Here is a 26,991-nt window from a genome sequence, read left to right on the forward strand (position 1 = left end):
CACCCATTTGTTGAATTGACTACATATATCATGCTTTCAACAATAACACAAAGACTTGTGACACATCTAGCCCACAGTACCCTACTGGATCCTGACAGAGTTTCCAGGTGTATCTCTCTCCCCACCCTCCCTCCCCAGCAACTTGCACTAGAGAAAGCAGCATTTGAGGATGGAGATACACACATACACACACACACACACACATACACAATGTCCTCTTTATTTCTGTTTATCAGCTCTTTCTCTGGAGAAGGGCATATACAAGTTATTCCACAAACACTATTTCTGCAGCTGTATATAATGTTCTCTTGGATCTGCTTGTTCTGCTCTTTATAATTTCACACAGGTCTTTCCATGTTTTTTTAAAACTTAGCCTGCTCATCATTTCTTATGATGCAGTAATATTCCACCACCCTCAGACCCCACAACTTGTTTAGCCATTCTCCAATTGATGGGGAGCTTCTCACGTTCCAGTTCTTTACCATGCCAAAGAGATCAGTCTTCTATCTTAAAGTGATTTAACTATGATAACTTCTCCCCTATACCAGCTGCCATTTCTATGTTTGCAATTTGCTTTAAATACAGAATCTCTTTCTAACCTCATAATAATCTTGTGACATTGGTAACACTGTTGTTATTGCCTCTTTATGACAGATGTGGTTCAGAAAGGTGGTAACTTGCTATTCTTTTATAAACTCATGAACATCTGAGGAGATATCTGAAACCAGGTTCTCTTAATCCCAAGTGAAGCACTCTTTCTACCGAGCCATACTACTTTAAACAGAGCCTATCTGTTTCTACAACCATCAGTGTCAGAGGAGACAGGGAAGGAAGGGCAACTAGAGCTAGAAGATAGCAGAACCTTTTCTCTGGCACATCCTTTACCACTAGGAGGAACAGGAAAGCCTCATGGGTACGTGATAAACACTTGCCAAACCTGTGTGGGGACATCCCTAATGATCTCTTTAAGATGAAATGATGACATAAGTATAATGCACAACCTCAAGCTCTAGGGAGAAAAAGCCAATTTTTAATTTGTTGGTTTACAAAAACAGTAACATGGCTGTATAAGCTAGCCCCATTCCACTGCCTCTGTTTCTTCTCCAGCCCCTGTCATGAATTGGTAGCCAGAAACCTTCTGTGAATTTCTGTGTCACGGGAACTTTAAGACCAATTTTGTCTCCTCCGCCTTTCACCCTCCCGCTGTTCCGCGTATCACATTATATATCTGAGGAGAAGCACTGTTGCTGACTGCATGAAATTGGATCTCAAATATTCTTGGTCCATAGACCATGTCAAGTAAAGGGACATAAGACCCTAGAAAACATTTACCCTACACCTTACCAGATGGCAAAAAACAAACAAAAACAGAGAATTCAGGAAAACGACATTGTTTTTGATGAGGCACTGATGAAGGGTAAAACAAAGAATTGACAAATTCTGGTCAAGAAACAAAATTGTAAGTATTTATGCCATAGAGAAAGCAGCCTGCAACCCCAAAGAACTCTTGAGAACAAGCAGGCTATTCTTTCTAGACCGCTGCTCTGGAATGGGCTTCATGAGCCCTCCTTCCTATACTTCTGTTCAACCTGTCTAGTAGGTAAACAAGAACTGAATAGTTTTTGGCTTGACAGACATATAATGGAAAGAATTACACTCACAAGCCAAGGTACATTTAGCTTCTGCTCACACTGAGATTTACTAATATTTTTGAAATCAGATTTTCAATTTCTTTTGGATTTCCCCACCAATATTTAAATTCATTAAGTTAATTATCATATTAAAAATCCTTACAATGAGCAGTTAGAGGGCTTTGGGGATAAAGAGCTGGGCCATGGATTCAGGAAAACCAGAGTCTGAATCCTACTTAATATACTTATTTGCTATGTTATCTTGGGCAAGTCATTGACCTGCTATTTACTTCAGTTTTCTCATCGGTAAGATGGCATTAATAATAGATCCTACCTCACATGATTTTCATGACAACCAAATGAGATATTTATAAAGTGTTTAGCACAATGCCTGACACACAGTAGGTGTTTTTACAAAAGCTATTATTCTTTATCCATTATACAACACCACTCAGAAATAATCTCTTGCTCGGGTTTCTGATTAGGACTGACATAGCTCGCTCCACCCCACTTTATTCCTGCCTGCAAAGCTTTTGTTGGAACAGATTCAGGTTTCTCAGTGTGACCTGTAGACTGCGGCCTCTGCAGACCAGGAACTCCCAAGGACTTCAAAAAGCACTCCCTGCCTAGATATCCATGTTCTAAAGAGAAATGAGAGTCCAGCTGCTTCCTTATGAGCTGAGGAGGAGGGCCATCTTCAAACAATCAAGTGATTCCCTGGGAAGCTGTGTTCTTCTCCATCTCAGGTGTTTAACCCTTGTTTTAAAAATTCCTGTGAGATCCTTTCCAACTCAAGAAAAGGAGAACATGTGAAACCTTTTCTCCTAACACAACCATCCCAAAGAAAGTATCCTTTCCTAACTAGTCCTCCTAGCATAAGAATGGTTAGGTCTATTTTTATACATATAGATATGCATATAAACAAAAAGCAGCACACACGGAATTATTTCACTGTGATGGTGACCCTGGGATATGCCAAAAGAGTTTTAGCTCCAGTGGGTCCTAGCAGATTGTGACTCTGGCTGTTGTTGGAGGACCAATGTAGCCAAGCTCAGCAAGGTTTAGCACCAAACAATTGGGTACAGGATGACTAATTTTTTTGGTCATGAAAGTACTGCTAAGTATGGTAAGGTTTATGACCTAAGTGAAAGTAGTACCCCACAGGAATGAAATTCCATACCCCTGAAGTCATGATGCATCCACACGAACACACAGACATCTACACACACATTCAAAGAAAAACACATTCTTGGCACCATTCTTTAACACCAATGAGAAATAAAGATACTTTTAAAAAAATTAATCCCTTTGCTTTACATCACATTCATGTCTAAATATATTCCTCCCCTTCTTCTATCCAGGAATCTTTCTTTATAACAAGGATTTAAAAAGAAAGAGGAAAGAAAAAAGCAATTCCATAAAATTGGAAAAAAAAAAACATTAAAAAAAAAACAGAAGATGATTGGCTAGCTTGTTTGTGGTTTCTTGCGTCCTGACTGGTCAGAATTTTCAGTTCTCAAATGGGCCCACTGCCTGGCACAAAAGAATAATATGGTAAGAACTTAACTCCTACACTCAGCACAAACTACAGTCATGAGATTAGAAATATTTGAAAAACTCCCACTTATAAAAATCTTCCTAACTTTCCTATTATATGTAGTATCATTATTATTTCTTTTATAACCCTTACTTTCTGTTTTAGTAACAATTCTAGGCAAATGGGGTTAAGTGACTTGCCCAGGGTCACATAGCTAGGAAGTGTCTACGGTCAGATTTAAACCTAGATCTTCCCTACTTCAGGTCTGGTGTTTCAGCCACTGAGCCACGTAGCTGCTCCCATACACACATACACACACATTATTGTTAATGGCACCATTATTCACCCAGGCACCCAGAAATCTAGGTGTTACCCCTGACTCATCACGTTCTTTCACCTCCCAAATCCAATCTGTTGTCAAGTCCTGTTAATTCTGCCTTCACACATCTCACGTATACACCCCCTTCTCTCCTGAATTTTAAACAACTACCCTGGTACAGTCTCTTGTCACTTCATACCTTTACTGCTGCAATAGCTTTTTAGCTGGACTCCCTACCTCAAGGATCTCCTTTAGCTAACTGGTAGGCTGATCTTCTTAAAAGCAAGTCTGGCAATATCAACCTTTTCCTGTCCTGGCTCCATTCACTTAACTCCAGTGGCTACCTATGACTTACAGGATCAAATATAAAATCTGTTTTTTAAAAGGCTGGCCCCTTCCTAACTTTCTGGTTTTATTATAATCTATTGCCCTCTAAATACTTTCAAATACTATGACACTGTCACTGTTCCTTGAACTAGACATTCTAACTTCCAATGTTGGGCATTTTCTTTTCTTTTCTTTTCTTTTTTTTCTAAACCCTTACCTTCCATCATAGAATCAATACTAAGTATTGGTTCCAAGGCAGAAGTGCAGTAAGGGCTAGGCAGTGGAGGTTAAGTGACTTGGCCAGAGTCACATAGCCAGGAAGTGTCTGAGGCCAGATTTGACCCCAGGCAGCACCTGCTATCCACTGAGCCACTTAATTGCCCCTTGGGCATTTCACTGGGTGTTCCCCATGCCTGCCAAACTATTCATTTTCAACCCAAGCTCTTGGCTTTCCAGGCTTCAATCAAAGCTAAGCTAAAATCTCCCATTTTCAATGAGAAACCCTTCCTGATTTCCCATTAATATTAGTACCTTCCCTTTGTGATTATCTCCAATTTATCTTGTATATAGCTTGTGTGTACAAGTTGTATATATGTTTATATACCCCATTAGGCTGTGAGTCCCTTGAGAAAAGAGATATTTTTGCCTTTCTCTGTATATTCAACACTGAGCATAGTGCCTAGCTCAGAGTAGATAGTTAACAAATGCTAGTTTAACTTGCCTTTTCTTATACTAAGCAGAGAGCAATAGATTTTGCCAGACTGCCAAAATGGTCTATGACAAAAAAATTTAAGAACTCCTAGATTAGATGATCTGTGAGATCTCTTCAGCTTTGAATTTATAATGGTCCCAGGCTACTATCCATAGACCAGATTTAGGTTCTCAAACAGCATCAATAAATCAATATTTATTTAAGCTCTTTTCTAGAAGGCAAAGTACATAAAAGTATAGAACTGAGCCAGGTGAACCAGATTAAAAATAAGAAACTATAACAAAATAAATTTTTAAAAAACCATAGTTAATTTGTGGTTTTTTAAAGCCAATATGCTGGCACACAGATCCATTTCTATTTGAATTTGACACTACTGAGGTAGAGAACTCTGGATTCAGAAGACCTGGGTTCAAATCTCTCTCCAAATACTTACTGCTTACATTTCCTTAGGAAAGTTCTACCTGGGCTTTAATTTCTTCATCTATAAAATAAGAAAGTTAGACTAGATGTTTCTGAGGTCCCTCTCCAGTTTTAGATCAATGATTCTATTATCCCAGTTCTTCATGATCATTTTTTTCTTTTCTGCTTAAAAGTTTTTAGTGAAAATTAAAAACTCTGCATTTCAGGGCAATCTGTATGATGTCAACCAATCTCCCAGATTCCTAATGAGAAAACAGAAGTCTTGTAGAGTTCGGTGATATGCACACTAATGAATTTCAGTCACCTAGAGGCTGTTTGTGTTTTGCTTTTTGTCATTAAAGCCTTCTGGTTTACCTGGTAATGTGGCCAAAGCTTGTTAGGTTTGATGGGAGTAGAAGATCCGGGAACTGAATTGGGCCCATGACTGAATACCCCAAGCTGGAATTCTTTAAAACTAACCCTTCCATCACCATCTTGGTCCAGTTTATTAAACAAATCTTCAAGTTCCTATAGAAAAGGCATTGAAACTCAGAATTAGGAACAAGATCTCTGGGTAATGCAGTCATATTTGTTTTAGTTTATTTTTTTTTAAATTTTATCTTTATTTTATTCTAGTAACAAATTTACGTATTGCTTTTCCAAGGTTATATATGATTCATGTTGTCTCCCTCCCCTCTTCCTCCCCCGTCCCAGAGCTGACAAGCAATTCCACTGGGTTATGTACATATTATCACTCAAAATCTATTTCTATGTTAAAGGCTTCTGCTAGCAATCTTGCATTACAAACCAATACTCCAATTCATAAACCCAAATAAATGTGATAGGTCCTATGTTTTTATCTGTATCTGCATCCTATTTGTTTTAGGAAATTCAAATACCTTTTCTCCTCTCTCCTCCAACTCTTATGGGGAAACACTGGGAAGCTGATTCTGCAGACCAAAATGAGACCTGCTCGGTTTTTACCATTACTCAGAATTTCCAGAAATTCCTTCTTACTAGCAATTTTTGTGGCAAAATTTGTTAGCATATTCTACTATTAACTGAAAGGCTGATTCCTATTATCCTAGGGACATTTTTACTTAGGAAACTTGTCAAAAGCCATTGGAAAGAATGACAGATTAGAGTTAAAGGACCTTAGTTTGAATGGCAACTCTACCAATACTTCGCCTCTATAATGTTGGATAAATCTCTTAATGCCTGTAAAAATTAGGTTTGACTAGAGCAATGATGGGCAAACTATGGCCCACTGGCCAGATGCAGCCACCTGAAATGTTCTATCTGGCTGCTCGACATTATTCCTAATCTGATGAACACAATGATGATACAATACAATGAAACTTCAAAAGAGTTGCCTTAGAAACAGACTGACAGCTGAGCATTTCCTTTCCTTTGGCCCCCTCTTTAAAAAGTTTGCCCATCACTGAGCTAGAGGATTAATAAAGTTACTCCTAGCTCTAAAACTAAGATTCTATAATATGAAGTCAGTAAGCATCTATGTAACAAGGCTTTTTAACAACAACAAACAAACAAACAAACAAAAAAAACCCTTCTTAGAATTGATACTTAGTATAGGTTCCAAAGGCAAAAGAGTGGTGAGGGTTAAGTGACTTGCCCAGGGTCACACAGCTAAGAAGTTTCTGAATTGATATTTGAACCCTGGACCTTCAATCTCCAGGCTTGACTCTCTATCCACTTAGCCACATAGCTGCCCCATTGACAAGGCTTCTTAATACTTTTTACATCCAAGCCTTTCACAGTGTTTATCAGAACTCACTCTCTCCCCATGCCATAGTTAGCCAGAATTCCTAAACATCCTTCCTTTAGTTAAACAATGTTTATGTGGCCTCTACCCTTGGGATTTCACATTGGAAACACTTTGGGTAACTGGGGAAAGTGACAGAACTTTAAATATTTCAAGACTCTAATCATGTTCATCTGTTTTTGTTCTTTAGTTTAATTATTATTCAATTTTATTATTTTTAATTACATGGAGAAACAATTTTGGATAGATGTTTTCTAACATTTTCCCATTCAAATTCCTTTCCTCCCTCCCAAAGATGGTAAATGGTCTAATATGGGTTATGTTAGTGCTTTCATGAAATATATAATTCTATATTCCTCATGTCACAATTGAAATATCACATATACAATAAAAAAACTCATGAAGTAAATAAAGTGAAGATGACATGCTTTTGATGAGCAATCAGATTCCATCAGTTCCTTCTTTGGCTGGGAATGGTATTTTTTTTTTCATCCTGAAGCCTTGGGGTAATCTTAGAACCTTCTTTTGCTGATAATTTAGTTCTTCACAATTGATCATTATACAATATTTCTGTTACTTTATATACTGTTCTCTTGGTTCTGCTCACTTCATTTTGCATCAGTTCATGTCATTCAGAGTTTTCTGAACTCTTCCTGTTCATCAGTTCTTATGTGCAATAGAACTGTGCCATTTTCTTCTCTAGTATGTCCCCGTTTTACAACTGAGAAATTTTCCATTACTCCAGCTGTATGTCTATAAACCATGCCCATTTCAGGTTCTTACCTCTTTTTCAAGTTCTTGCAGTCCAATGCTCTTACAAACTGTTGCCAATTCTTCTTCATCTAGATAACCACTGCTCCCAACACCAAGCTCTTCCCAGATTCCCCGGACCTGGTTCTCAGTTACCTCCAAGGAAGCATTGGGGGACTTTTGGGAATTCCCATATATCTCAGGATTCCAAGTATGGCCTACAAATCAAAGGGAAATTTAAAAAAAAAACCATTCGGATAAAGATATGAGAAATTGTTTAATGTGAGAAAAAAGTTTTCACAAAGGATTAAAGAACTCACCAAGAGCCAAAGAGATTCCAAAATATAAAAAATAACTTTTTGGGGGGATAGCAAACAACTATAAGCAAGGCGAGTTAAATGTGATGGAATATTATCGTGCTGTAAGAGGTAAATGTGAATATGATAAATATGAAAAGTTCAGAGAATCTTAGGAAGACTTGCACAAATTGATATGGAGACAGAATCAAAAGGATAGTTACATAGCCACAATAATGTAAAGGAAAATAGTGCTTAAAAAAAAGCATGAGATTCAGATCAATGAAGACCAATTCTGAATCCAGCAGACTGACAGATGATGAAACTTGTATCTCCATCACCTCAATAGAAAGGTCAGAGAAGCAGATTGATTTGATGCATATAGCATCAGACTATGACAAATGTCTTCATATATTTTGCTTAATTGTCCTTCCTAATGATAAAATTTGTTGTCCAGTCAGATCTGACTCTTTGTGGCCCCACAGGAAAATCCATGGGATCTTCTTGGCAAAGATGCTAGAATTTTGCCATTTTCTTCTCCAGTATGTCCCCATTTTGCAAATGAGAAATTGAGACAAATAGGGGATAAGTGATTTGCCCAGGGTCACACAACTAGTAAGTGTCTAGAGTATTTTAATTCAGATTTCTTGAATTTTTGACTCCAAGTCTAGTACCCGATCTACTATACCACTTAGCTGTACCTTGTTATAATATATATAGGGTTATTGGAAAATGACAGCAAATAAAAAACATCAATAAAGTCTAAAAAAACAACCCACACCTAAGATCATTATAAGCACACAAAAAAAGATTATATATTAAAAATATATGTTTTTTTGTTCAAATGTCTTTTTTCCTTTATTTTACCCACTGACCCTCTTGTGCCTGAGAGCTCAATTTATTCACACAATTTATCTTTTTTTTATCTTGACTTTAGTTAACTTGACCCTCAGCTCTGAGAGGCAGGTGCTATTATCATTCTCATTTTACAGATAAGAAAACCAAAGCATTGAAGGTCAAGTGATTTTTCCCAACTATACAATTCTACAATTTATAGGTATTCACACCAAGGGCTTCCTGACAATTCCAGCACTCTATCCAGTATGCCACACTGTCTCTAAAAAGAGTTCATTTGAAGTTGAATGGATAGTTTTTGTAAATGTTCATGCACTCAATATTTATATTATTCAGAGTACACATCACAATTTCCCATAAGGAATCCTACATGCAGAAAAACTATGACATAGCCCATATTTTACATATTAAAAATGATACATTAGGGGGCAGCTGGGTGGCTAAGTAGATTGAGAGCCAGGCCTAGAGATGGGAGGTCCTAGGTTCAAATCTGACCTCAGACACTTCCTAGCTGTGTGACCCTGGGCAAGTCACTTAACCCCCATTGCCCAGCCCTTACCACTCTTCTGCCTTGGAGCCAATACACAGTATTGACTCCAAGCTGGAAGGTAAAGGTTTAAATTTTTAAAAAATTTATACATTAGTTCTTTAGCAAGAAACTATAGAAAAATGAAAGTCTAATGGTTACTACTTGACAAGGTGACATTTGAAATTTTTTTGTGAATATGTAATTATATAATCAGTTCAATCTCAGAAATTTAAAATATTCTGTATTTGAAAAGACACTAAATATTATCTATAAAACACATCTGTATTAGAAAGAAGAAATGTTATGCCTTTTATTTACAACCTTAATGCTACCTCAGTAAAATTTTACTTATCTTGAGAGAACACAATATTGCTGAGGTATTAGAATGTTTGTTTGAAGAGAACGAACCCACACACCTTAAGACTTGTTTCTACACACAACCCCTCCTGAGAATACCAGTCATGTGGGCTCAGGCTTGACCTGCTGAGTGAAGTAAGAAGAGAGGCAGCATTCCAAACCACTGGATCCCAAGCCCTACTTCCACCCGAGTGATATGAATGTATCGGGTGAAGGCACTGTGTAGTCTAAGCTATTTGGATAGATTTGGTTGCACTAAGAAAATTAAACCTATTTTCATATGTACAACACCCCAGTGACATTGAAGCTTACAGATTTTTTTAAAAAAGCAAAGAATAAAAACTGGTCTCTGTGATCTCTGAGAACCTTTCTGACTCTAAAATTTTAAATCTCAAAGCACTAAGGATTTAAAGATTTATTTCCCAGGGTTGGTATACAAGGCAAATTAAAAAAAAAGAAAGAAAGAAAAGAAAACATCTAAATATTCTGCAGTTTCATCCAACTGTTTGTATGCTTACTGTCATTTCTGAACTAGGAGGTAAAGGTTCCCTTACAACCTGTTCCTCAGGTAGAAGTTGCCTAAGGATTTTGGGGCTATGTTTCTCTTAAGGGTGGAGGCAGTTTTGTGTCTGAATTCCTTTCATACACTGGCCTTTTTCTACAGGTATTAGTTTAAATGCAATAGTCTAACCAACTAAAAAATTACACGTAAAATAAGTCTTCCCTTTTTTCCCCCCTCACTCCATTCAGCACCTGCTGCCTTGCCAAGTTTCAACTCCACAGAAGAAGATGCCCCTACCAGGTTGAGTCCAACATCTCTAATCTCATCACCATGCTGCCAAATCAATTGACTGACAGGACTTCCCTCAGCCTCCTCTCTCCTCTGGCTGGAGGATTAGAGGGTGGAGTACCAATCTCCTCCCAATGCATTCCTTTAGAATGGGCACAGAATGGACTTTTGGACTCATTCCACTCTGGATTTGCTCTTCTGCCTGTTTTCAGCTGCAGGTCTTCTTTAGTATTCCCTTTGGTGTATGGTCTTTCCACATTTGAATATAAACTCTTTGAGGCAAGGACTGACTGTTTCTTTTTAATAGTTACATCCCCAGCATTGAACAGTGCCTGGCACATAGTTAGGCGTTTAAAGAAATGTTTATTGGATTTTCTTTTTCTTACTCAAAGAAGTAAGAACTTTTTTTTCCCAAACACAAATAAACAAGTATGCTAATGGAAGCTAATTTTTAATTCCATAGAAAATTCAAGTTTAGTTTCAGTTGCCTAAGTTCTTTGGCCAGGCTTCTCCAGTCTTCAAAACTCCATAGAACTGTAGTCAGTGAGATAACTCTAAGAGGTCCATCAACACATAGAAAACGTAAATAAATACCCAACCCTGATGTTGATTAGTCTTGGATGGTTTGTATCTGGCAAGACAGAATGAATGAACACAGTTTAAATTATAAACCCAAAATTGGGGACTGGTATTTATTATGGAGATCCCTGAAAACTTGGCTCAGAAAACTTATGGTAGTAAAACAAACAAACAAAAAACACTGGGCTTGGATGGAATTATAAGACCTACGCTTAAGTCCCAGTCTAACATTGATTAGCTTTGTGACTTTGGTTAACTCATTGGCCTTATCCTCCAACCTCAGACTTCCTTAACTGTGCAACTTGGGAAAGGAGGAGAGAAGTGCAATCTCTGAACTTTCTTTCAGTACTAATACTCTATGATCTATGGAAGCCTCTTTTAAGCTGATGGCCACAAATACTGGCACTACAGCTTTAGAAACTGCCAACACTCACCTCAAAGAAATGTTGATGTCTTTAATGGCTCTATAACCAGTTTTTTTTCACTGGTCCTCACCAAATGTGTAGGTATGTGTGTATATATATAAAACACCATACCAGCCCAAACTCTCACTTCTTAATTATTTCTTCCGGTCTTTGAGAGTTCCCCATAAATAGAACACTATCTATCCAATCTCATTTTTCTCTTTGTCCCAACACTGTCTTCCATTTAGTTAGACTAGTTTGTTTACTGTGCTATCAAAATGTCAATTCTAACTCCTTCCACGCTTCCACTCTAGTTGTTCTTCCCATTAGAAAAGTAGCCCCATCTGTCCTTGATCTGTCTAAATCCTACACATTATTTTAAAGTTTAACTTAAAACCCTTCAATGTCATCTCCTCTCTTCAATTATTTTTCTCCACTGAATTGTCAACATGTGTATTCCATGGCAATCACCTAATAAATGTTTAATGAATTGAAATCATATTCTTTACCAAATAGTTTGGCATTTAATGATAGCCTAGATTGGGATTTTTTAGTATTATTTCCTGCATGTTACTCTTGTCTTGTCTCACCTCCTCCAGAGGTATATCAATATGATAATCTTAAGGAATTGACTGGAGCACTGCCTTAATATTCTCAGAGCAAACACTGGCCAATTTATTACAAATAAGGCAGCAAGCTTAATCCTTACCTTGTGTTTCAAAAGTCTCAATCTGGGGTTCCTTAGCATTTTCAGCTTCTTCATCTGACTTGAGACTCTGCAAAAAAATTAATAGAGAAAGAAATAAATAAGAGGATGTCTATGCGAAGGGGACAGACTAGAAATAAAGGCAGAATGGCTTAATTCTGGGAAAGTCTTGTATGTGAGGAATTAAAACCTTAAAAAATTTGCAAATCTTTCCAGTAGTTCCTTTACTATTTGTTAAGGGTGCCCTTGGAGCAGTTCTTAATCTTTGTACCTAGGGTAGCTACCTGGCAAAAAGGATAGAGGACCGATGCAGAGTGCAATGAGCTAAACCAAGAGAACATTGAACACAGAGGTGAATTTATTGGACTTTACTGCCAGCAGCAATGCATTAATCCAGGAAGGATTTATGAGAAATGCTATCCACATTAAAAGAAAGAACTGTGGGAGTAGAAACGCAAAAGAAAAACACATCATTTACCACTTATCACTTGTATATATAGGTATGTGATTTGGGGTTTTGGCTTTAAAAGATTGTCCCATAGCAAAAATGAATAATAAATAAATAGGAATCAAGTGATAACATTTGTACAATCCAGAGGAATTGCTTGTTGGCACTGGGAGGGGGGAGGGAAGAGGGGAAGGAAAGAAAATGAATCATGTAAACATGGAAAACTATTTTTAAAATAATAAATTTTTAAAAAAGGATAGAATACCAGACCGGTAGTAAGAAAGATTCATCTTCATGAGTTCAAATGCAGCCTCAGATGCTTCCTAGCTGGGTGCTCTTGGGCAAGTAACTTAACTTTGTTTGTCTCAGTTTCCTCAGTTGTCAAATGAATTGGAGAAGGAAATGGTAAACCCCACTCCAGTATTTTGCCAAGAAAACCCCAGTGGAGTCATGAAGAGTTGGACACACCCAAACAACAATGAACCAGGGGTCCCTTTGTCAGTCTAGTGAAGCCTATAGACCCTTTCGTAAGATGGTAGTTTTACCCTTACACAAAGTTTGTAATGTAGCAGATTGTTGTAGTGACTTCTCTCTGGCCCAAGTATGTCTACCCTCAGGCCTGGACCTCAGAGTAACAAGATCTGACTGTTCTTTATAACAGTAGCAGATTTATTCAGGTTTATAATAGGACAGGGTAAGGAATAGAGGGCTAAGAGTGTCCCTATAACTAATAAATCTCTTTCTGTCCCAGACCCACTGACTTGCACAAGGTCACTTTGGTCTCCAACAATGCTGAAGCTATACTATCTCCCTCTCTGCCTAAATTTCCTACCTTCCCATCTAACTGCCCTAGTCTGAGCCCATCCAAAATAGTCTTTGATGATAGTTCAGATCTGGTAGCTGGATCAGGAGTCTGTGACGAGTGGTCAAGTCACTAAAAGTCCAGGTTGAGGTTAACAGATAAATTAGCAGACTGTAGTAGTAAAGATGTTTATTACAGACTTCTCAGGATCAAAAGCTGTCTCTATGATAAAGGACTTGCTGGCTGGGCTTTCACAGGGACATCAGGACCAAAGTAGATTAGGAATCTGGAAGAGGGAAAGCTCAGTCCAACCGCTGTGACTGCCTCATTGCTCTCTTCCCCTCCTGCTCTCCTGGCTGTCCATTAACTGCTCCAGAACACTCTCACAGAATTCCAAACTCTCCTCCTGCACATTCTGTCCCTTGCCTTCCAAGCCAAATCTGCTTTCCTTACTTTGTCACACATCACCTCTGTCTGCATTCATTTTTTCCTTCTTCTGACTTTCTCAGAATAATGTTTTTAAATGCATACAATAAAATGCACAAGATTTCAAAGGAAACCAAACATAATGAAAAACAGTTTTCAAATTATTATTTTTGAATTTATTTTTTTACCGATTACATGTAATAAATTTCCACATGAGTTTCCCTAAGTTATATGATCAAATCTCTCTCCCTTTCTCCCTTCCCCTTCCTGGTGCTGGTAGTCGATTCAATCTGGGTTATATATGTATTATCTTGCAAAACATATTTTCATATTAAAATTATAAAAAAAAACCACACAACCAGTTCATAGACCTTAGACTTAAGAATCCTGGCCTTAAGGCCTCAAATTTAATGAGACCTCCCATTGTATGAAAACTGGCAGAAGCTACAAGACTGATTGATTTATTACTTTTATTACAAGATTGATTTATTACTTTGTTGATTTTCTAGACTTAAAAATCTGACAGAGAAAATGTTAATGATTGTAGTTTATAATGCAGTTTAAGTGTTTTGTGTACACATTCCACCTAACCCCCACACACAAAGAGAATCAACTGTTAAATAATTACCAGCATCTCCCTGCCTTTATCACTGCAAGTATACCTCACAGTTACACTTAACTCTGTTAGAGATAGCATGGTATAAAGCAACGTGGTAAATAAGTGAAATACTGGTCTTGGAATTAGAAGACTAGACTCACATATTAATACTTGGTGGAGAAAGGATTCAATGAGGACAACTAGAGAGGGCAAATGTGGAAATAGGGGGATTAATGGAAAGGCATCAGATTTTGACAGAACACCTAGAATACAGTGTAGTATCAAAGGATCTGGGTTCAAATTATGTATTCGTCATTTCCTACTCTAAGTAGCTTTGAGCAAGTTTCTTAATCTCTAGACTTTGTTTTCTCATCTAAAAAATGAAGGGGATACACAATAACAGCCTCTGACAATATATAGAATGTTCCATGCCTTCAATAATCTACTCCAAATTTTTTAAAGAACATCCCTGGAACCTCCATAACCTTGTGATGTCAAGGCATTCTGGGAATTATCCAAATTCCCCCTTCTAAAACAATCACTGGTTCCACCATCAAAGCTAGCACAGAAGAATTGATCAGTGCTAGGCAGCTACAATTTTGCATTTCTTACATTCATACCTCTGTTGACTGCTGGTATAGGAATAAGTCTACTTAATAAAACACAACTTATCTTTTCAGCATGTTCTTAGTCCTATAATAATCTGCCCAAGGACAGAGATCCCTAAACATTGTAAATTGTTCAGGGAACCTGCCAGCAATTACAAATGCCAATTGTGTGATTGTAATAGTAGCTATTCTTACTTGACTGTATGACAGAGGAGTTGCAGGCAAGTAATCAGGAAGACGGGGTTCAGATAATGCCTCTGACGCTTATTAGCTGTGTGACCAAGGGCAAATCGTAACCTTTTAATCTCTTTAAGTTTCATTTTCCTAATCTGTAAAATAATCTTAGTATCTACCTCAGAGCGTTGAGGCTCCTGTGAGCTATGTGAAAGGTTTCCTAAACTTTAGAATGTTATTTAAACATCATAGATTAATAATACTATGTTACACATGGTAATTATGTATCTTATTTTTACATATACCACATAATATTATTAATAACATTACTATTTGTTGCAAGATAAATTCATAGGATGTGAACATGATAAATAAGAAGTACTTTGGGAAATGTCCCTTTTAGATCAACCTGGATTACCTAGATCAGTGATGGGCAAACTTTTTAAAGAGGGGGCCAAAGGAAAGGAAATGCTCATCTGTCAGTCTATTTCTAAGGCAACTTTTGCGAAGTTTCATTGTATTGTATCCTACTCGTTGTATTTTTCAGATTAGGAATAATGTCACAGGCAGGACAGAACATTTCAGGGGGCCGCATCTGGCACACGGGCCGTAGTTTGCCCATCACTGACCTAGACCATGGCTAAATAGGGCAATTCAGATGGATATGGGAGGATCAAAATTATTTCCTTTGTTGATTAAAAGCCAAAGTCAGTGGTAAATGCCTAGAGCTCATCCACAAGGTAGGTAAATGCATTCTCTCATGGATTTTGTGTAGGATCCTGTGTAGAAATCCTGTGTAGATTCTGTGTAGAAAGGTCTCCTGTCTAGCCTCTTGCACTTTAAAACTACTTGCTATGAAGCTGTATACACCAAGAAGTTTTTTCTCTCCACTTCTTCTGTACTTGAGAGTTCATGTTATTTCATACCGGCTCAGTTTTTCTAGGAGTGAAAATTGAGCTTTTCATTCAATTCAAAAAAGTGACCTAGTCAGTCAATTCGCAGTAGAAGTTTTACTATCGCACTCATCCCCAGCTTTAGCAGGGGCCACCTCTGACTATTGTGATGTCACCAGTGGCTTCACTGAGGCATGATTAGCCCAATACTGAGTTTCTGGGGCAGCAAAACCAAGATGGCAGCCTCGTAGCAGCAAAAGCTGAAACACAAACTGAGTAGTTAGGGAGATGGAAGGACTAGATAATGGGGCCTACCTCGACACTCTCCAAAGAGGCCGAGCGTCTCAGTGGGCTTTTCACATTGGCATTTACTTGCTGTTCTTGCAAAAACTTGGTTTCAGACTCAGGATCTTGTAGCTCAGGTCGGGACCGACGACCGTACCACTTGGCTCCATTCACATACTTTGGCTGAACTTCATCTGGGTCAGCTAGGAAAAAAAGTCAGGAAACTTGAGAAATATTTTAAAAGGGAAAAAAAGCATCTGGACCCACACATTCCAAAATAATGCCTTTTAAAGTCTTTTCTTTGGCAAGAAAAACAAAAACAAGAAACCTTCAAAGTATGAAATGTAGACTGATCTCTAGTGATCAGTCTGTCAATGTGGCGCTACCTTGATGTATTTTAATAAACTCCTTTTAATTCTCAAAAAAAAATGGCACATAACTTTAGAAGTTTGCCAATAGCTTATTATTTACTTTACATTTATACTTTGCATTTTAAAACAAAATTTTGAGGCTATAAAACCTAGTACATATAGGTCAGGATTGGCACAAGAATGGTAAAAACATACTTCTTGGCTCCAACAAATGGTTAAATAATGCCTTTGAAACTTAAAACACATATGCCAGAAAAGAGCTCAGGATTTTCTTTGTTGGGTTTCTGGTGACCCTTTAGAATCCTGTGTGCCTACTCCTAATTAATTCCAGCTAAAACTGTCAGGGCCAGAATTTACTTCATTTGCAGCAGTGATATGGAATTGAGGAGGAACATCAGGAAAGAGGGGAAACTAGCTATAAAGAAGATAGATTTTAGAGATCAGAGACAATGAGGAAATAATAGGGGGATACCTAAAAAGAGAGGGGCAGGGAAGGGTAAAGACTAGGTAAATAGAAATCTAAACATATTAATCGAATACTCATCTAGCCTTCCATATTAGTTAGGCAAGATCCTTAAGGTCACTAAATGCTGGAGATAGGGGGAAAAAACCTAATAATCCCTACCCTCAAGGAATCTAATAGAGAAGATATGAGAGGAACACAAGTAAGTATGATACAGGAAAGGTGAAAGAGAATGAGACAAAAATAGGGGAAAGAAAAGTTAAGAGAAGCAATGTGTGTGATGGACGACTACTACTGTGCTGTAAGAAATAAGGAGCAGGTTAATCTTTTATTTTTAAACTCTTGACCTTCTGTCTTGGAATCAATACTGTGTGTTGGTTCCAAGGCAGAAGAGAGTTAAGGGCTGGGCAATGGGGGTTAAGTGATTTACCCAGGGTCACATAGGTAGAAAGTGTCTGATCCTAGATTTGAACCCAGCACCTTCCATCTCTAGGCTTGGCTCTCAATCCACTGAGCCACCTAGGTGCAACCAGAGAAGGTCAATCTTAAAAAAACATGAAAGACTGAAATGAGCAGAACCAAGAAAACATTATATATAGCAACAGAAATATCGTTTGAAGAATGACTTGTGTATGTCTACCTCCAGAGAAAGAACTGATAAATAGGATTAAGCAAGACAGGTTCATACAAACATATATCCTTTTTTTTTTTTTAAACCCTTAACTTCTGTGTATTGACTTATAGGTGGAAGAGTAGTAAGGATAGGCAATGGGGGTCAAGTGACTTGCCCAGGGTCACACAGCTGGGAAGTGTCTGAGGCCGGATTTGAACCTAGGACCTCCTGTCTCTAGGCCTGGCTCTCAATCCACTGAGCTACCCAGCTGCCCCAAACATATATCCTTTTGTCAAATGCCTTCTCTAGTGGAAGGAGAGGAGAGGAGTTACCTGGGAACTTTAATATAACAAACAATTAATAACTTTTAAAAAATAGGAGTATCATGAAATAAGATTACATCCAGATTAAGTTGCAGAAGGCCCTGATCACAAAACTAAGGAAGGGTATGGGGTGACCTTGGTCAAGTCATTTAACCTGTTTTGTTTTGGGTTTTTTTTACTCTGCTAGCAACAGGAAACAAATGCTTTTGAGCAAGGGGATGACATGGTGTAGACATAATTGGATTTGACTTTAGATGCCAAGAAAAGGGAGATGGATAGCTAATTATTTTCAAGTGTAGTGAAATTCTTTATGCTTATTTAATTGTACAAGTTCCTTATATGAGCAAAAGGAATTGTAAATAAGGGGAAGTCAGGTGGGAAGTTATAGGTGTAGGAGGCTCATCCCTGTGAATCACCAAGCCTATTAGGATAAGAAACTTGTTTGTCTTTCTTTGGCAATATTTTGTTCCCTAGTAATGAACCTAACTCATTTCAAAAATCTAAAAAGAAATGAAGAAAAACAGGAAAGAAAGATTAGAGAAAGAGAGAAAATGTAAAAAGGAAGGAGAGAGAGGAAACTTGAGAGGGAAGAAGTAGGGAGGAAGGAAGGGAAGGAGGGAAGGAAGGAAGAAGGAAGAAAGAGAGGGAGAATGGGAGGGGTGGGGAAGGGAGGAAGTCAGTCCTTTATTTTCATAAGCACAATTAAGCAAAAGCAAACTCCCACATTAGTCATATCCATTAGTTATACTGAAAAAAGTGCTGGACTTGGAACCAAGAAGCGCTTGGGCTCTTATCTCTTCTCTGACAATTACTAGCTATCTCTAAGCCTCGGTTTCCTTAACTATAAAACAGGAATAATAATACCTGTGTTGGTTATGTCTCAAGGCTGCTCTGAGGATCAAAAAAGATAGTTTACGTAAAATACTTTGCAAACTCAAAATGCAAAAAAAAAAAAAAAAAAAACCAACTCTTGGTTTTCTAAGCTCTAGAATAATTTTCTGTCTCTTCATAGAGGTACAAAATGATTGTAGAAAGTAAAGGGAATGAAAGATAATGAACAGGAAAGGAACAGAGGGGCTCGTATGAGGCAGGACAAAGAAAGTTTCTTGAGAAGGAGTGGGCTAGAAAGGGTGGAAATTTGGAACACACACAAAAAAAAAACAGTAAAAGAATGTGAAAGGTAAAGAAAATATAAGAACAAGAGCAAAGTGAAGAAGATGGAGCAGGTAGAACCAAGAAGTCATAAAGGAGATGAACAGAGGGACTGGGAACCCAAAGAAAGACATAACTCGGGAAAAAATATACTGCAACTCTAGAAAGGGAAATCTAGTACATCAATGCCTATACACCTGAGTTTTTTTAAAAACACTGAACTGTAGGGGCAGCTGGGTAGCTCAGTGAAGTGAGAGTCAGGCCTAGAGACAGGAGGTCCTAGGTTCAAACCCAGCCTCAGCCACTTCCCAGCTGTGTGACCCTGGGCAAGTCACTTGACCCCCATTGCCCACCCTTACCAATCTTCCACCTATGAGACAATACACGGAAGTACAAGGGTTAAAAAAAAAATTAAAAAAAAATTAAAAAAAAAAACAACACTGAACTGTGGAAACAATTTTAAATCAAGCCAAGAATTAAGTGGCAGCCCAGCAAGAATACCTTTCTGGGGGCAGCTGGGTAGCTCAGTGGAGTGAGAGTCAGGCCTAGAGACAGGAGGTCCTAGCTTCAAACCCGGCCTCAGCCACTTCCCAGCTGTGTGGCCCTGGGCAGGTCACTTGACCCCCATTGCCCACCCTTACCACTCTTCCACCTATGAGACAATACACCGAAGTACAAGGGTTAAAAAAAAACAAACAAACAAACAAACAAACAAAAAAAAAAAAGAATACCTTTCTGAATGGAAGCACAGAGTTGAGTGCTGGGAAATTCATCCCCAGCTGGTATGAGAGGTGGTGTGTCAGGTACTGCATTTGAGCAACTTAACTGTGGATAATTTTGACAATCTAGACAAAAAGTAACAAAAAAATTCAAGAGTAAGTTAGAGTATAATAGCAACATCAATAAACACCTCAAGTTTAAATCTTGTCAACCCTTATAAATCTTACCATCCCATCTACCCCCATCTTAAAATCTCTTTTCCTTTTCATTGCTATACTCCTTAGAAAAAGTAGTCTATATTGTCTGCCTCTACTTCCTTCTCACTCAATCCTTTGTGTGGAATTTTATGACAATTTAGGATTTAGTGGAGGTGGTGTTGAGGTGAAAGCCAGGAGACTGTTGTCCATGTGGTCTTAATTTTGTTAGATAACTAGGGTTTTTTAAATTCTATTTCCTTTTTATTCCTTTACTTCAAATGATTATTAATAAACTTTATAAAATACTTCAAGTATTGAACATTAATTTAAATCTTACATTTGCAATCTAGCTTCCAACCTCCACAAATTCTATCAATTGACGTGCACTTATTAAGCACCTACTATATACCAAGTTCCCTGCTAGGCTCTCAGGATACAAAGGAAAAAAAGTAAAAACAGTCCCCACCATAAAGGGCCTCACAGTCCAGTAGGGAACATTCCCTTGACTGAAATTGCTTCCTTGACTGAAACTGCTCTGTCAAAAGTTATTAGGGCAGCAAGGTGGTTCAGTGGAGAGAATGCTGATCCCAGAGATAAGTGGTCCTGGGTTCAAATCTGACTGTGTGACTCTAGAAAAGTTATTTAACCCCACTTCCAGAACCCCTTACACTTCTGCCTTAGAATTGATACTTAGTTCTAAGAAATAAGGTAAGGGGTTTTTTTCATTTTTTTTTTCCTTGAAACTCTTCACCTTCCATCTTAGAATCAATGCTTTGTATTGGTTCTAAGGCAGAAGAGTGGTAAGGGCTAGGCAATGGAGATTAAGTGACTTGCCCAGGGTAACACAGTGGGAAGTATCTGAGGCCAGATTTGAACCTAGGACATCCCCCACAACCCACAACCCCTGTCTCTAGGCCTGGCTCTCAATCCACTGAGCCACCCAGCTGCCCCCTAAGGGTTTAAAAAAAAAAAAGATATCTGTGATCTCTTAATTGCTATACCTGATCACCTGTTCTCAGCCCATGTTGTCCTTAACCTCTGTGTAGCTTGACAAGACAACAACTAGCCTAATACTCTGCATGTAGCATATATTTTAAAATATTTATTTACTGGAACTGATAATGAGAATTTCTATATCAGAAGCTGCCCCATATTCTTCTTTCATTCCTCTAGATTATGCCTTCTTTATGTCAAGATGGTGCCACATAGCAACACTTGGCAAGGAAACGAATTTACCTTTTCAAGACCCTTCCTATTAATTTATCATATACCTAACTTTCTATCTCCCTTCCCACATATGAATATTAATACCATTCTACTTCTCATTTCCCATTAGTAGAGAAGAAAATACAAATTGATTTCCATCAATCTTCACATTATACCTGTCAAGTTGTGGTAAACATTATGACTTATTTCCCAAAATGAAGAGTTGAAGCACAAAGATATTAAATGACTTACTTAAAGTTACACAGCAATTTAGAGCCATGGCCAAGATTAGAATCAAGGGTTGTGAGTGAAAAATTCCCTAACCCCTTATATGAGGATTGGATATTAATGTTAGCAGTAGTTTTGTTTTGTTTTGTTTTGTTTTTTGTTAGCAGTAGTTTTGAGTTAATCATAATTATAATTCTAGGATAGTTAAATAATGTTAGCATAAGTGATTATCTTAAAGGGCTTTTTGTGATTGTTTTAGTATAAGCTTTATAGCAAGATAATTGCTTGAATATAGCTAATCATTGCTAGCACAGATCTCAGTTTGGGGCCTTACTCTCAAAATTGCTATATCATGGACCCTCAGCAATCATGGTCTTGAACTTGTGATTGGGTTTTCACTAGCATAGAGGATTTTGCCTTAGTTAGAAGCCTGGTGACACCCTTTCACCTTTGTATACATACACCCTATACCTCAAGCTTTCACCCCATTTTGGAGCCTGGCTCCCCCTCCTTACCCTGGCCATCTTAGTATACATCATCCTTGACATCATCAGGCTTAGAAAGTAGGGCTCACGCTCACCCCCCCTTTGTCTATAAAGTGACTTTCAAGTCATCACCAAGTGACTTCTTCTACCAATGAGAATATTTCCTGATTATTTCAACCAATCCACATCTTTCTATTTTTATCACTATCTTGGATTACTTCATAAGTTGTGATATTTCTGGAGTATAAAAGTCCTCTCACAAGGCTTGGAGTCTTTTGGTCTTGACCAGAAATGTGGCTTTATTGTGAGACCAGCCCTCTTACAATAAACCTATTTCTTTATGGCTTGGAGACTCAATTTCCCTTAATTGCATTCCTGTGAATGACAGAATGTCCTTCAATTGGGGAATGGCTGAACAAATTGTGGTATCTGTTGCTGATGGAATACTATTGTACTCAAAGAAATAATGAACTGGAGGAATTCCATGTGAACTGGAATGACTTCCAGGAATTGATGCAGAGTGAAAGGAGCAGATCCAGGAGGACATTGTACACAGAGACTGATACACTGTGGTACAATAAAACATAATGGACTTCTCCACTAGCAGCAATGCAAGGATCCAGAACAATGCTGATAAACTCATGAGAAAGAAAACTATCCACATTATGAGGAAGAACTGTGGGAGTAGAAACACAGAAGAAAAACAACTGCTTGAACATATGGGCTGATGGGGATATTATTGGGGATGGAGAAGCTAAATGATCACCCCAGTGCAACTAACAATAATATGGAAATAGGTCTTGATCAATGGTGCATGTAAAACCCAGTGTAATTTCGTGTTGGTTATGGGGAAGGGGTAGGGTATGGGAGAGGGAAAGAACATGAATCATGTAACCATGGGAAGATATTCTAAATTTTAAAAAAATAAAAATAAATTAATTGCATTCCTGTGGTTGGGAATGGGATTGAATTGGGCCATTGTTAGTAGGTTGGCTGTGAGCTAACAGACCCAGTCCTGGCATAGCCTGCCTGAGGTAACAAACAGACCAATAAGACATTAAATAAAAGTTGACTTAATTAAAAGGGGAAAGGTTAGAAGGAATTTGGGTAACCCTAATGCTTATGTCTCTAACTCAAACCCCAGATCTAAAGTTGTTCCTTCAAAATAATTTCCTACACTAAGTCTAGCCTCTCTAACCTAAAGATACCCAGTCCTACTCTAGCTAAAGTTGCACTAAACCAAACCCCCTTTTGATGGTAATTGAGGTAGTGGTCTTAGGCAGTTAGGCAGGGCCGGGCAAAGGGAAAAGGTCCTGGATCCAGAAAGGAACCAGACCTGATCTTGCAAATCAGAAGGTCAGATGGTCAGGATTACAGGTGGATACAGCTAACAACAGCAAAGCTCCAACAGGTAACAAATAGGATGGGAAGTCAAAGTAGAAACAGCCACCAAGGATAAGCAATTAGTCCCTCCAGTTCAAACAAGAGAAAAGGACCCAGCTCAAACCCTCAGTAAACTGCCTCACCCTCTACTCCCACATTCTAGAATCTTTTCTCTGCATCTGCATCTGTTCCTAGCAGACCATGCTTCACCCAGTCTTGGTTTGAAAATTTCTAATGATGATAAACTCACTGCTTCCTTAGGCAGCTAACTACATGCACTTGAAAACAGCTCTCTCTAATTGTTTCAAAATTTTCCTTTAAATGAAATCTAAAATTTGCTCTTGCAACTTCTATCCATCATTCCCAGTTCTGGCCATTGCAGCTAAACATAACAAGAGCAATTTCTCTTCTAAATGATAGCCTTTGGAGATAGCAATCATATTCTTCTGCCTGAAACAGCAGAAAGAGAAGGAACTCCATTGTAATTTAGTACATAAGTCGCAGGAAAAGTGATTGTCTCCTTCAGTATTAGGATAGCTTGAAAGACAGGTTAAGAATTTGCCAAGGCCACACAGTCTCTCAAAAGAGAAGCCAGTTTTTTGACTTAATGGATTTCTATTAAGGGCACTAAGCTACATTGCCTCTCAGAAATCATAAAATAATCATTTTACTTCAGAAGCAAATAAATTATAGGCAAATTCTGCAGCAAAATAAGTTACTGTACCAAATGTTTGTTTATATTATAAGCTGGATCATCTCCCTCCCATAAACATATATTAAAATGTAAAGTATCCTAGCTGTGTGACCCTGGGCAAGTCTCTTTATCCCCCTTGCCTAGCTCTTCCTGCTCTTCTGCCTTAGCACCAATATATAGTATAGAATCTAAGGCAGAAGGTAAGGATTTTTAAAAAAAACTGAAGTATTGCTGTCTGATCTGAACATGGGAAATCTATAAGAATGGTGCTAGCTACTTACCAAGATTAGAATCTTTATAGGATTCTACTGAATGAACTTAAAATGTTGGTAGCATTCTGAACTAAAGAGCTAGACTCTATCCTCTATTATTGTGGAGGGGCTACTATAACCTCTGCTGAATATTCACTTCATATCCATTATTCTATCCAAACCCCATAACAATCCTTTGAGATATATAGGGAAGGTGTTCTTATTTTATGGGTGAGGAAATTAACAAATATAGAAGATAAGCCTTGCCCAAAGTTACACAACCCAGCTTATCAGGAAGAGATAAAGAATCAGAATGAAGATTTCCTGTACCCCAAGCCCACACACTTTCTTTAAGACATCATGTCCTCAAAATGCAACAAACAATGAAAACAAGTCGAAGACACAAGTGGGACATATTCTCACCTGCTTCCAAGTAGCTACTATCTTCATCAGAAGTGCTAACATTGATCTCTGATGACAGCACAGCCACAAAGCCTTCTTTAAATTCGTCAAAGTTTACCTGGGAAAATTTTAGGGAAATCTTTTCAACATCTTAAAGAAACCATCAGGAACTAATACTTTTAACTCTCTGATGTTTTCTCCTCTCTGGTGAAATTTGCATCTGTTGAAAACACATATAGCATAACAGAATACATGCAGGAATGCCATTTTATATCAAGAACATCACATTCTGGGCAAAATTTTTTCCTTCTTTTTTTTCTTCAGATTAACCATTTGACTATAATTTTAGACTCATAGATTATTAAAAGGAACTCAAGAAAATCTGGCCTCAGACACTTCTCAGCTGTATGACCCTGGGAAAGTCACTTGACCCCCATTGCCTACCCTTACCACTCTTCTGCCTTGGAGCCAATACACAGTATTGACTCCAAGATGGAAGGTAAGGGTTTAAAAAAAAAAAAAAGGAACTCAAGAGATATTCTAGTCCTTTGCCCCACTCCCTCATTTTATGGATGAAGACACTGAAGCCTATGGAAGTAAAGTAATTTGCTTAGGACATCTAGTCAGTTAGTGGTAGAGTCAAGATTAGAAATCATTTCTTCTGGGGGGCAGCTGGGTAGCTCAGTGGATTGAGAGCCAGACCTAGAGATGGGAGGCCCTAGGTTCAAATCTGGCCTCAAGACACTTCCCAGCTGTGTGACCCTGTGCAAGTCACTTGACCCCTTTGCCTACCTTTACCACTCTTCTGCCTACGCAGATACTACTACGCAGTATTGACTCCAAGACAAAAGGTAATGGTTTAAAAAAAAAAAAAACTCATTTCTTCTGACTCAAAGTTTTGTGCTTTTTGTCTTTTGAATGTCTTTTCAAATTCAACAGCTATCAAGCCAGAACTCCCATTTCTAGAACTGTGGAATTTTCCCTTTGAATCTGGGTATTTTCATTCATTCTTTTCTGTAACATTTTAAAATGATAAGCCTACTAACTGCAAAACATGAATCATCAGATAAAAATACAAAACAAAGAATAAAGGAAAGAATTTATATAAATCTGAGAATTTAACAAAGAACCAAGTAAATTAACAAAAGATGTGTTTGTTTGGGGTCCCTTTCTTTGCCTTCATTTTCTTTTCATATATCTGTAACAGTCACAGCATGATCTCCTGATCTCACTTTACATGATATCATTTATGTTTCCATTCTTATATTTTTCATATTTATTTTTATAGGGCTATAATAATATACTATTTAATTAATAGTCATTTCATTGGGCCAAGGAAGAACTTTCACCCAGGGCTGTATTCTCCTGATTGGTGATTGCCTCTACCAGACCACTATTTTAGGAAAGGTTCAACCATACTTCTTTTCAATCTCTCCTTTCTAAGCATTTATTTTATAGCCTCTTCACCACTGAGCTTGCCCTCCATGCGTACACTTTCTTCACTACCATGTCTACCATCCCCTAAACCCCATAGGGACTGTGTTTGATTTTGTATTTATATCCCCAGTGTTGAACAGGGTCGTTGGCATTTAGCAAGATTCAAACTCAGGTCTCCTGACTTCAAAAACAAATGAAAAATAGTCAGTCTTCAAGGAACTTATATTGGAAGGATACAAGATATTCACAAATAAGTGAAACAAGTTAATTTGAGGAAGAGAACAGGGAGAAAGACAGAGTCCACATTATTAATCAAAGGAATCAGGAAATGCTTTCTGTAGGGCTGGTGTGATAGCTGAGTGTGAAGGAAGGTGTGAAGGAAGGTAAGGATTCTAGGAGTCAAGAATGAGGGGAAGTTATATCCCAGGAATGGGGGAAAAGTCTACACAAAGACAAAAAGGTGGGAAATAGAATGCAAATTCCATTGAAGAACCAATAAGCCAGCTTAGATAGAACTTAAGGGATACTGTGAATGACTATAAAAGCCAAAAAGTAGAATCAACCCCAGAACCAGTGAAGAATCTTGAGTAGAAGAGTAACAGAATCTAACCTTTTGGGAGTCATGTGGGGGTTGAGTTGTATAAGGAAGTGACTGGAAGTAGAGAAACCCAAAAGGGAGATAATACTCTGATGCATTTAGTGAACTCTAACTTTTCTTCTGATTCCCAGTCTTGAATGTCCAACTACTTAATGGATATCTCACAGATATCTTTTTTTTTTAAACCCTTACTACTTGCCTTAGAATCAATATGGTGTGTTGCCTATGATATATTGGATATAAGGCAGAAGAACAGTAAG

General features: G+C 38.0%; 1 protein-coding gene across 1 annotated transcript in view; it reads right to left on the reverse strand.

Annotated features, from left to right (window-relative positions):
* The window catches only part of NINL (ninein like), a 176,728-nt gene that overhangs the window by 79,369 nt on the left and 70,368 nt on the right, over window positions 1–26,991 (reverse strand). The window contains exons 3-8 of the mRNA XM_044663444.1: window positions 24,718–24,814; window positions 16,239–16,411; window positions 11,978–12,044; window positions 10,142–10,147; window positions 7,492–7,676; window positions 5,301–5,453 (exon numbers count right to left, since the gene is read on the reverse strand). Of these exons, the coding sequence (XP_044519379.1) occupies window positions 5,301–5,453; window positions 7,492–7,676; window positions 10,142–10,147; window positions 11,978–12,044; window positions 16,239–16,411; window positions 24,718–24,814 (681 nt within the window). The remainder of the gene's footprint in view (window positions 1–5,300; window positions 5,454–7,491; window positions 7,677–10,141; window positions 10,148–11,977; window positions 12,045–16,238; window positions 16,412–24,717; window positions 24,815–26,991) is intronic.

This window comes from Gracilinanus agilis, chromosome 2 (assembly GCF_016433145.1).
Source record: "Gracilinanus agilis isolate LMUSP501 chromosome 2, AgileGrace, whole genome shotgun sequence".
NCBI lineage: Eukaryota > Metazoa > Chordata > Mammalia > Didelphimorphia > Didelphidae > Gracilinanus > Gracilinanus agilis.